Below are 12,575 nucleotides of genomic sequence, written 5' to 3' on the forward strand. Positions count from 1 at the left end.
CTCCCCGCGCCTCTCCTCACACAAACAGCCGTGACGCATCCTCGCTCTCCGCCGTCCCCCCCCTTCCCACCCCCAGGCTGGTTTAAAACGCCTCCCTCCCCCCGTCGCCAGCCCTCTCCTTCGGGCCGGCGCGTCCTCCCTCCGCAGTGCTCGGCGTCGATTTGGAGGGGGTGGGAGATCCTCGCCGAGCCTCTCTGCTCCCCTTTTCCCCTTCCCTCCCCGCCTGCCCCGGCCTGTGGCGGCTCCGGTGTCTGGAGGAATTTGTGCCGCCGCCTGCCCCGGCTGTGCGCGGGAGGCGGGCGGGCAGGGAGGGAGGCGGCCGAGCAGCAGCGGCAGGAGGAGGAGAAGGAGGAGGAGGAGGAGGAGGGGGGCAGCAGCGAAGGCGGCTGCAGCGGGAGATGAGCTGCAGCGGGAGGACGGTGCGGTGCAGCTTTTTGCGGCGGGGAGCCTTCCCTTGTCTCCACAACTCTGTCCCCCTCTGACTGGGAGCAGCTCAATAGCGGAAGATCCGTGGTTTTTGCTTCTGTTTGCACCACTACCTTCACCATCACCACCATCATCATCGTCTCCAAAGGCAGGGGAAATACGCTGCACCGCCGGACAACAGGATTTCGGGTTTCCAGGATCAAGACTGCTCTCCTGCTCCTTCCCCCCCGCTCCCTTACTCACCGCACGGCCCGTGCCCTGGCCGGGGGCGGCAGACCGGGGGGGGTAACAATGGTGAAGTTTCTGGTGAGTTCTGGCTGCGCCCTGGCTGCGTCGGTGCTGCTCCGTGTGCCTGTCGGATCGTGGTGAGGAGAAAATGAGCGAAGAGACGGCGACTTCTAACGAGTAAGTGGCGGGGCTCCCTCTCCTCTCCGCCCTGGGGTCGGAATGGGGATGGGGCTCGACGCGTCCCTTCGGCTCCGCGCCCCGCGGGGCCTTTGCCCGCGCACGTACGTGTGCTGTCCTCCCCTGCGCGGACTGCGCATTTCTGCTCGCGTACATGGAAGCCCAGAAGCTCCCTCTTTGTGGAGGAGCTTGGTTTGGAAGGACTACGAGCCGCCGGCCAGAAAAGCTTGCTTTAGTTAAAGCCCGGTAGAAAACGGTGCAGGTAACGATGGTGTCTTGGAGGGGGAGGATGGGTCTGAAATGGCCAGAGAGGTGTCGGCACGTACTACCTCTGATAATATCCTATTACTTGTAGATATTTCACATGGAAACTAGTGTGTGGGAGCTTCATCCTGCAGGAAACTGCTCCTGAATTTTAATTGGATGAGTCAGTCAGTGTAAATACAGCTTAAACCTACCCTAAAGCCCTTTTTTCCCTTTCTTTTTTTAATTTTCTTTTAATAAGCACTTGGGACTTTTTCCCCCTTCCCGTCCCCTCCCCTGTCCCCAGAGAGGAAATGGATAGTTCAGAGATCTCTTAATATTTTTACTTTGACTGGCTTGGAAGAAATCCAGAGGAGATTGTGTGTGTATGCGGCTGTATTCCCCTGCATGTAATCAGTCTTTGAAATGCATTGGGTCGGAGGCGATAAATGTTTGTCAGAAAACATCCGAGTTCTTCATGGCGTTGAAACAGGAATATGAAGTATTTTGAAACTTTTCTTTTCTCGGGAAGTTTAAAGTTGATTGCTGCGGTCTCCGAGCCGTAGCGTTACGATTTGCGATGTCGGTGTTTGCTCGGGCTGATTTTATGAATGATGCGGTGACGGCCGCGGCCATGGCGGTGGGGAGGGAGCGCTGCGCCCATTGTATCTGTAGGTAGCGGTGAGCGGCCGGGGAGCAGCCGAGCTGACAGGCAGGGTGCGGACGGGGCTCCTCCGGCAGGAAAGATGGATTTCCCATTTCACTGCCTTCTCCCGAGCAAAGCCTGCGCGCCTTGGCGTGCGCTCCCCAAACGCGGCGCTCGGGTCCCCGGGGAGCGGCGCGGGCCGGGCCCCGCGGGGAGCGCAGCCCGGCGGGACGCGGGGCTCGGGCGCTGCCGCCCGCGGCGCTGAGCGGGCCGGGGGAGCGGGGCCGGGGGGAGCCGCCGCTGCGCCCGCGGGGCCGGGAGCCGCGGCCGCCGCCGCCATGTTTCCTTTTTTTGTGAATCGCTCTCATTTGCATACCACAATCTCCATTCATAAAAAAAAAAAAAAAAAAAAAAATATTACGAAAAAGAATTGCTGTCACCACCGCTGACCTGCGGCGGAACCTGCCCTGCGGAGCGCCCGAAGCGGCTGCTCCCGGGCCGAGGGCCGGCCTGCGGCCCGCGGCCGGCGGCGGAAGGTCTCCAGGACCTGCTGTATTAATATGTGCTGTTCGCTGCTTGTTGACACAGTTATGTGGGAAATATCAGCTCGGGGAGGTGCTGGGAGCACGTGATCCGCTCCATTCATAAAATACCTGGCTGTCCATTCACAGTGCAGTACAGTGTCTGCATTCAGCAGCTTCGCTGATCAGACCTGCATGGGAAGGGAGAGGCAGCCAGGCCGGCAGGTTTATCGGAGAGGGCAGCGGAAAGAGGGCTTATGGCTGCGACCATGGGAAGTTACTGTAAAGGGACATGTAGAGGGATGAGAAAAACCGTAAAAATGAGGCTATGTTTACCTATAAAGGAGCATTAATTCAGAAGTATCTCCTCGCTGAACCATTTTATATTTAAACTAGGAAGAATTTTATTTAGAAAATGTTGAAATATTTTCCCCTTCAGAAATACTCAGTCAAAAATAGAATACTGAAAATCAAATTAATTATTGCGAATATATTTTCAAGACAGTGTATTAATCCATTTGGAGTAATTTACATTTTATTGAACAATACAGCCTTAACATCTGCAAGAGATGAACATGGTGCAGAAGGAAGTCAGTCATACCTAATGAGGCATCTGAAAATGTTGCCTGTTATAAAATGCAGGTGACAGTGAAGACAACTGAATTGATAGAAATCAACATTGTGATCTATTTTTTTTGTCTGTTTGCTTTGAGAATTTTGCAGGAGATTAGCAATCATAGTTTCTCCTTAACCTATGCTGTGGTTAAAGAGACCTCTGAAATATCAGAATACCGGAAATGTTTATGGCGTAAATTGTTTAGGGGAAAATGCATTATCTTTGATTTTTAATTTATCGAAAATTTTAAAAATCCACTGTGAAATTTGCTGATGAAGGATCCCCAAAGCAGACAATGTATTTGTTTGATGTAACAGTTTTGTGGTTGCCACTGTTAAAATGGTGATGTTCATTGCTCATGAGTACCCTTTTTCATTATCTTAACAAATTATACTGAGGTGATCCTTAATTATACATTCATAGAGTGGAGGAGGCTTGTTAGTATAGCCTAAGAGAATATCTGAAATATTGTTAATCTTTACTTAATGCAAGAAAGGAAAACTCATATATAGTATTTGCTTTGACTTTATTCAGTGGTGCTATAGAGCTAAATATGTTCTTATATAAATACCCTTACAAAGCACTATGAACGATGCTTTTTCTTAAAGAATAGATTGAATTTTTGATTTATTTTTTTTTTTACTTATTAAAATATCAGAAGAAAAATAAGAAAAACGTTTCTCTGTTGCTTTGCTTTTTTTGACAGCATTTTTGGCATGACCAGAGTCATAATTTCTCTTTACTTGCTTTTGCACACAGCAGAAGGGTGTCACTTTAAATGGCTGGGAAATATGATTGAAATGCCAGATAAACTGTTTCTGAAAATAGGACAGATCTACAAATTGAGATTCATCGTATATTAAAAGTTCTCAGTGTTTAATTTTATCGGTACAATTGATGACATCAATAGCCTTGAGTTCATTTACAGACCTTTTGGCATCTAAGAGTAAATACGGGTACTTTGCAATGCATTTTGTGTCATTGTAGCTACCAGGAATATTCTGGCAATAATTGAGCATTATTCTTTGTTTATAAAACTTCATTTTACAGAGTCAGATATAAATATTTGTGGTGTCTAGAGTTTGACCTCAGTTAATAATAAATTCTCAGTGGTGGTGGGAAAGATTAATTAAGAAACTACATTAAGGACTACTAGGTTTCTTCTTCATCATGAACATATGAAAGGCAGCCTTATAGAATTCTGATTACTACAGATGAGTCTTCATTGGTGATTTTTACATTATTCTTGTAATGATGTTTTTGTATTTGACAGTTAGCAATTAGTTAAAGAATTTCTATACCTGCAGATCATTTTAGTCTTTTTTTCCCCCAGTGATGTTTTGCACTGAGGGTGGTCAGCATCAACATAATATATTCCCCAAAAGAACCAGTTTTTAAATGAAGGGATTAGTAGAATTTTTGGACTCAGGGGTCAATTTGCTACTCATGGAACTTAACATAGTAATGTTAAGGAGGGATGTCAGTGAGCACTGTACCAAATTCCTGTTTTTGCGACAGGTATTAATTGCTGTCTAGAAATGTGACTGAATTTCAGTGTTAGGGAAAACAGAATGGTTGCTGTGCTGGATAGTCCTCATTCAGTAGGGATGAATGATGACAGGCTTAAGATGGAGTCGTAGTTGCTGCAATTGAAAAGTAGGAGCACTGCTTTACTGGCTTGTTTACTTTCTTCTGTATTGCAGGTGGCTGCTTTTTATTTCAGGGAATGCTACTGCTCTTGAATCATATTCAGAGTTGCTTTTACATATTGTATTTTTACAGATTCAGACTGTCACATGCTGATTGTTTTACCACATAAATATGCTCATTTTCATAGATAATTTAATTAAAGAGATCATAAATTAAACAGGGTATATTCTAATACTGTGTCCTTAACAGCCTCAGTTATGATGCTATAAACACCTTCACATGTTGATTTGAAAAAGTAAAGGTGAACTAAATTTTTAAATAAGGTATTTGTTCGTGTCTTCCTTCAATATGTATGAAAATACTATTTGTGCTTCAGAATTGTATTGAATTTGTCTTACAAGCCCAGATACTGGAAGATAATGTGAAATTGTATCACAGAAAGTAATGCCTATTATTTCTGGGAGGATTTTAACACTTTTTAGCAGGATAATTTTCTTTCAGATGTTTAAGGCATATATAGACTCTGAAATTCTTCATCCCTTAATTAGAGGAATTTGTAAATAGAACTTTTTTTTTTTTAAGGAAAAGATCTTCTAACCCAATCGATTATATTAAATAATTGCAATTCTGATATACTTTCATTTGAGAGAAGATTACTTTATAGAGTCCTTGGGAGGCTTTTCCAGTCTTATGAACTGATTCTTGCTGTTTGGTTTTATGTTGTATGACACTATTTTGAAGGTGAAGCTGAATTTGCATGTTACATAATCTGAGAGTCAGTTGGGAGGGGGGTGGTTATTTTTACTTTTTTCTTTTAAAAAAAGGTTCACCCTAGCAACAGTCCTTGAGTACTGTGATATTGCAGAAAAAATGCTTTTGGATATTTCAGCATAACTGAAGCCATCAATACTGTTTGAATTCATGAATGCCGAGTGTTTCCCTCGTTTGTTCATTGAAAATGTAATGCTCTTGATGTGTTAAAATACATCAGAGTGACTTTTAAAGTAAGAATGTTTCTTGAATAGAATATATCCTGACAAAATCAGAAGTCACAGGATTGAAGCTGAGGGCAATCCTGGTGTATTTGGCAGTAAATGCTGGCATTTTTGTTATTTACCCATTCTTGTGTATATCTGGAGAAATTGTATGTATAGGTGATGACTTAATGGGATTATGACGAACACCAGAAATAAAAAATACTTTTCAGAGTATTAACACTAGTTTAAAAATGAGACAAAGGAAATAATTTTGTCTTTTTTGATTTTTACTCTGCTGATTCTAAGAGTGGCTATGATGTGACATAGGGTGTATGTTTTCTTAAATGCTGTTGTTCACATGTTTAAATGTTTGCTTTCTCCCTTTTACTCTTCTTCCTCAGTTAGAACATGTCACAGGTTACTTAAGGGAACTTCAAAGATGTCTGGAAGTTACCATATTGTTCAGGATCCTAGTTTCTTTATGGCTGCTTTAAGAAGGAAATCTCTCTTTTTCTTATCTGTTCTAGTGTGCAACAACACTTCGACAAGTAAATTTTAAGTAGCAGAGTTTTCACAGTTATTGAATGGCTGGAATTGATTGTAAACAAAAATTTAATGTTCCCTAAAAAGATAACATTTCTTCTTCCCTTCTCCCTTGAAAATATTCATACCTCTTTCTGAAAGCACTTTCTGTTGTTACTTATGTGTTTAATTATGGCCAACTAATGTGCTACAAAGTTTCTAAATTAAAATTCAATAAGATGTAAAAACATTTGCAACATTTTTTTATACTTTCTAATACTTTGTTAGGTGTGTCTGCTATCTTCAGCAATGCTTATTTTTATGTGGAAGGAAGAAGACTGCTCTTGTGTATTGCCATATATTTCCAGACTAAAGACAATAGCAATACATACTTCTGTGTGCTTAGTTTTTTCTACTCTGTAAGTGAAGATTTTTATTTTTGGTAGTGCTTAGACTATGCTCTGGTAAAATCTGTTGGCTGTCACTATTGTTTTTCTCATAAAGTGATAACATTTTGTATATGGTAAAATATTTTATGGTACATCATACTAGCATAAGCTCTACCTGAAAGTTGTAATAGGAATCAATCTATAAGACTGCAGTGGTATTGAACAGCATTTACACTTGTGTAAAGCAAGCAGACGTTTTAAGTGCATGTGTTTTCCAATCTTTTCAAGTTTATCTTTACAGTAGTGTTCATGCTAATATCTGTGATACCAATTTGTTTAAAAATAGATATCAATTTGTCTATATTCATTGCTTTATTTGAATTTTCTCCTACATATGAACAAGAAAAAGAAGAAAACCCAAGCAACCTACAGGTCTTTAGATATGCTAAGGGACAAAAAATTTACATTTAAGTGCTCTGAATGCTAGAATTTGTTTATACGTGTGGTTCTTATTAAATAACAATTCACTTGCTACACACAGGCTCTAACTCCCAATGCTCTAATTAAGGTGGGGAAAACAGATGATGATGATGATACTATTATCATTATTACTATTGTTATTACTATTATTAATTTTATCCCAGTAAAATGATGGTAAATTAATCTGTCTGTGAAAGGATAAAGCATTTTTCTCTGTAAGAACTCACTGTCATGTGACAGTAAATAATTCAAACAGGGAAAACAGGCCAGAGAAACTTCAGTTACTGTATTCCATTCTGCACTGCTGTCTGATACCAAGCTTCCATCATATTTTTCATGTGTACACTGTGCAAGAATTCACCAAATGTGTATCATTGAAACATCTAAACCATCTTAAGAATTAGGTGGTATAGCATCTGTTTCTTTTTTCCCCTACACCTCATATGTATTCATTCCTGTGTCTTGACTACTGCTGTCCATGATGTTTTAATTAGGTAAGGAAGTCTAATTCTGTTACAGCACCTTTAATGCTCACCTATTCGGAATGCCAGAAGGAATTCTGTGGCCCAAATGCTTGGCTCGAATGGTTTAGTGAGGCAGTTTTCGACTGGAATGGTTTGTGATATGTGACAGCAGGTGTCATTAAAGTCTATGGAAGAATTGGGGTTTTTTGAGGTTTTTTTTTTTAAAATTCCCAAAAAACCGTGATAAATGAATAGACCTTTCCCAAGATGATCTGACAACTGTTGACAATCACCCTTTTTCTTTGACTCCTGCTGGTTAGTTGAGACACTAAACTGAAGTTTATCAAATCAAAAATGAAACTGATTTATTTAAGTTTTAAGTGAAGTCAAATGCTGTCAACAAACAAACATACCAACAAGAAGCATCATGGATTTCATTAATGAAACAAGTAATTACTGTAATCTAGTGCCAAGTTTATTAAAATTTGCTACTGAGACTGACTGTCTTCCCTAAATAACCCCAGAACTGGTAAGATGTAGCTGTCAGTGAGGATTCTTGCCAGGCGTTTTTATTACTTCAGAAATCATGCAGAACTGTTTTGGTGAAGTGGTATAAACCTTGAGGGCAGAAGCGATTTCTCTCTCCTTAGCCTTTTGAAAGGATTAAGTTAGGGTAGTGAAAGGTGGGAGTACAGCACCTGCTCTGATTTAGGAATTTTTATGTAGCTTCTTAGAAACTTTTTAGTCTCTCAGATCTGGTAAAGTATTCTGAGTCCTGGATATTCCTTTCTGTTCATGGTGTGCTTATTCTTTATCCCAGTACAGCATGTCTTAACATGAGGCCTGTGACTGGATTTGGTACATGTTGAACCTTGAACAGATTTTTTAAAGGTGTAAAGAAACTAATTCAGGATTTAGAGGTGAGATTTGTACATTTAAAATGGGACATCCTGAGGGTTTTTTTAATCTTTATGTGGAGCTGACCTTATGTAACAAAGCTATATGTTTGTAAGCATCGCTTATTGTTGATAGTCTCTGACCTTTACTGGCTTTAGGATCAACAGAAATTTGGAGGTATCATAGTAGGATAGACTTTGGATAGATATGTTTGTACCCTCTTCAGGGGGTAGTTAACTATCTCATTATGAGTTCCACTTGTGATTCAAATGATACTGATATGTGCTACTGATGATGCAAAAAACTTTTGGCATTGCTGTCTCTAATTTTGGAAAATTTTTAAGAAGATATTGATTGCTGGTACCAGTTGCACATAATGAGCGTGCCAGGGAATACAAAGTTGTAAAACTAAATGCTTGAGAATTTTTGGGCTTGAAAACTGAGAATTTTTTTGTGCAAATACAATCCATGTGGCCAGGGTGTATGAATTTTGATGATTTTGGTAATAAGACAGATACAGAGTTGTAATCAAATCGCCTGGGTTCTGCTCTCAAACCTTCCATATTAGGAAATGGCCGATTTTATTTTTTTTCAACCCCTTGCCTCATTTACCTCTCCTCCTGTGCCAGAGAGGAGGATTGTGTCTTCTGGTCATGCACAGGTAGCCCTGTGTAATTGAAGACTACATCTTCGTAAGTGTTAAAAACCTATAAATACTAATATTGAAAAGTAAAGCAATATTCTGACAGATGTGATAGGGGATTTTTGTTAGGGGATTGTTTCTTGACTTTAGTCTGATTTTAGTCTTTTATCTTCAGATTTCAACTATGGGAATATTTCAATTGTTGGTAATATTGCTGTAATTGCATCCAGACTTGTATCTTATATTTTTTCAGCTAATGTGATTTTCTTAATCGTTATCTGAAAGTTGGGGTTTTGGTGATGGGTTTTTTCCCCCACCAGTTTGGAACCTCTTTCTAGTTTTTTGAGCAGTTTGGGGGAATAATACGTTTACCATATTGAACTTTATTTATGTTAGGTTCTTTTAAGGCTGTAATGGCATCTGTTACGAGAGGCTGTGCATGCTAGACACATGCATCACAATGTGGCAAGTCACAGAGTGCCAGTGAGACTGTTAACAATGTATGGACTGATTTGCTGTGGAGACACCTAACTTAAGGGTTGCCATTAAGACTGGGTTTTCTGGGGTGTCCCTCATGTATGCCATAGGAATGGTGTTATAGTTCAGGCCTGTAAGTGCAGGGTACTTGCTGCTCTCATCAATATGAAAATGTCAGTTGCTTCTAGTTTCTTAATGAGTAAATATGTTTGCTGTCTGGATCTGTTTTTTGTTTTTCTGGGGGGGTGGGATGGGTAAGGAAACTTGTAAATAAACTGTGTTCGTAAAATCTTTTACTGCGTTGTGCTCTGTGGTTCCCAAATAAGTTACTGTGTTTAAATCAGGCCGCTATTAATTACACAGTTTTTTTAATGCATTAAGACCCATAAGTGTCTTGACAGAATCTTGCTTCAGCCTCTACTTCTTTTACCCTCCAGAAAAGTTTTTAATGGATGTGTAACCATTGCTTGAGCAGTCTTGTGATGATCTCTAGCACAGTACTTTCATGCTTGCTGTATTTGTACTGAACGGGGCTAGCTTAAAATATCTTATATTGTCTTAGGTGTATTCAACTTGACACATCCTCTAGAAGAGCCCCCATATGCACCTTAAAATGTACTGCTTTGTTACTATGGTGATGCAGAAAAATCGTGCATGTTAACAACCCGTGTTAGGTAATGGAGGATTTGCAGAAATCAGTTAAGCATCTGCCTGGGGCAAGAAAACTGAGTCTGTTACCATACCTGCACCCCAGTCTCTTGGCTGCAGGCAGGCTGAGGGAATCTTATGGGACAACCAGCTTCCCTGTTTTCAGGCTGTCTGAGGGGAGAAGATGACTTTTTGGTAATGGTTTCAGAAGGTGAAGTAGTCTTACCTAATATACTTTTAAGTATCTTCCACGATGTAGTTAGGGTGCTCTGCATGGTGTAAAGGAGATGCTTGGGCAAACGTGTTTGTCACTGACACAAACCTCATTTTGCTATTCTTTGAACTACCTGAGCTGATGATGGATGAATTCATGAGCTTTCATTTCTCAGTTATGGCTGCATGCAAACCCTGCACAAGGAGAACATGTCCACATTCATTCCCCTGAAGCAAGGCAGAAAACATGAGCACTTCCTCATCTATTAGTTGAATTCTGGATGAAGAACAGGTCTATTCAAGGAAGATATTCCAGAACAACACATGAATTTAGGGTGCTGTACTTTAGTATAGTGTAATTTCCTGTGGAGGCCTTTTATTTTCCCTGTTCTGAAGTTGTGGTTAACTAGGGGAAAACTGATAAGCTTAGTTGGCTAATTAGAGGAGTGTTTTCAAGTTCTCCCCTCTTTCCTTCTCTAAGTTTTAAAAACTGTAGGTTTTTGCATTAACCATTTTGTTTTTTTCTTTGTGTTTTTTGGTTTGTTTTTTATTTGATTGTTTTGTTACTGCTGTGATCTTTTCCATGTTTTGAATGTGTAGGTTTCTAGCCATTCTCATAGGTTTTGGTTTGTTTTTAGCATTTTTAGGAAGCATTTTTTTCTGAATATTTCTCTATTAGTGTTCTCATACAGATTATACTGAATAACTTCTCTGGAAAGTAAGCCACTGGTTAGTGTCTATTGGAGATGTTTCACTGGCCCATTGAGCGTCCTTACAGGTCTTAATACCAGGATTTTACCCTTGAGCAATGCTAGCAAGGGGTTTGTCTTTTACCACTCTGGAACAATGAAAACACAACCCAAATAAAAACATGTGTTTCCTTTGCTATAGAAGGAGAGAATGCTTCCCACAGGCTACAAGTTTGTACTCTTTTCATCATTGAAAGAAGACATTACAGAAATGTTGAAAATCAGTGTTGAGACACTTCTCTGCTACAGAAAATTCAACTTTTTTTGATATTTGCAAACAAATCTTTCTGAAGTAGAATTACAGTTCCATGTATAGCTCCTTTTTGGAACAAAACCAAAGATTAGACTTGAGGAATAACTGGAAATAAGTTTACCAAGTCTGTAATTTCAGCTGGTTTTTCAGGCCTGAGTGGATAGATTGGCTTTTCTACCATTTGGTAAATCTGTACTGCTTGAGCTTTAACCCCACAAGTGAAGCTCAATGGATGAAATAAGCACTTTTACATAGTTTTAAGATTCTCATGCTCCTTTCAGGATGAGCTTGGATCAACTTCGCATCCCAAATAAGGCATGATGATCCAAATCTCTACCATGTACTTCAGTAAGAGATCATTTCAGTAGAAAAGAAAGTAGAAAATAGCAGAAAGTAGAAAATTCAGTTGAAAGAGAGATTCTAATTGTATTTCACATGGCAAAGGAGGAAAGATCAAGTGACACTTCTCAAGGGCAAGAAAGATTTTGGTCAGCTTTTCTGAGATTGCTTCACAGCTTGTGTTAAAGGCAGTTACAATCAGGTGATGCAGAAATTGTTGTATTCTACAGTATAAATTATTTGCTTTCTGCATTTTTTGTTTCTTCACTTATACCTATGTATTTCACAGTGGAGAAAACATAAATGTAATTTCCCAGTTACAGCATTAATGCCCATGATCTGGGATGTATTTGGTGAGAGGTGATTGGCTTCTCTTATTTTGTCTAAAGAATAAAACAGTATATTTGATTCCTGTGGAATTCAGTTTTAACGGTTGAAATGAAAGATGCTGTTCAATCTTTTATCATTAAAAACAAAAAAAAAAAAAAGTTTGTATGTTTGTATTGTGTTTTCAGTAGGATATAACTTTGGTTATCTTTATTTACACTGGGAAATGGTGTTCTCCGAAAGAGCCATCTTGCTTTCGTCTGCAATGAGTTCTTACTATAACTCAGCAAATAATTTTGTCAGGATGTATTCCTGTTTGTCTTTGGGATTTGTCCTTTGTCAATAACAATGCTGGACAAAAAGTAGGAAAAACTTTTGGTCTAACACTTTCTTCATGCAATAGTCCAGTAGATCACAAGAAGCTCAGATCAATAGTTCTCACAGTTTAAATAGCTAGCTACTGTTTGTATGCCTTTAACTTACATGACAGTATGATCAGAAATTGCTCTAGCATCTGGCAGTGCAAGTAGAGAGGTTTATGTATTCCTTCTGTCTATTTTTTAAGGTTTGATTTTTCCTAATGATAAACTTCTGTTCATTAATCTTCAGTCTCTCAGCTCCATTATGTACTATTTTCTTCACAAAGGAAAATGTTGTGTGTGTGCTTTATTCATTCTAATACTAGCCTTG

General features: G+C 39.9%; 1 protein-coding gene across 2 annotated transcripts in view; it reads left to right on the forward strand.

Annotated features, from left to right (window-relative positions):
* Positions 1-374: 374 nt before the first annotated feature.
* The window catches only part of SPRED1 (sprouty related EVH1 domain containing 1), a 60,020-nt gene continuing 47,819 nt past the window's right edge, over positions 375-12,575 (forward strand). The window contains exon 1 of one of the 2 annotated variants that reach the window (XM_033062405.1): positions 375-831. In XM_033062405.1, the coding sequence (XP_032918296.1) occupies positions 803-831 (29 nt within the window). In that variant the 5' untranslated portion in view covers positions 375-802. Of the gene's footprint in view, positions 832-964; positions 1,094-12,575 lie in introns of those variants that run through there. The other variant, XM_033062406.2, reaches the window with a different exon arrangement.

Source organism: Catharus ustulatus, chromosome 6 (assembly GCF_009819885.2).
Source record: "Catharus ustulatus isolate bCatUst1 chromosome 6, bCatUst1.pri.v2, whole genome shotgun sequence".
NCBI lineage: Eukaryota > Metazoa > Chordata > Aves > Passeriformes > Turdidae > Catharus > Catharus ustulatus.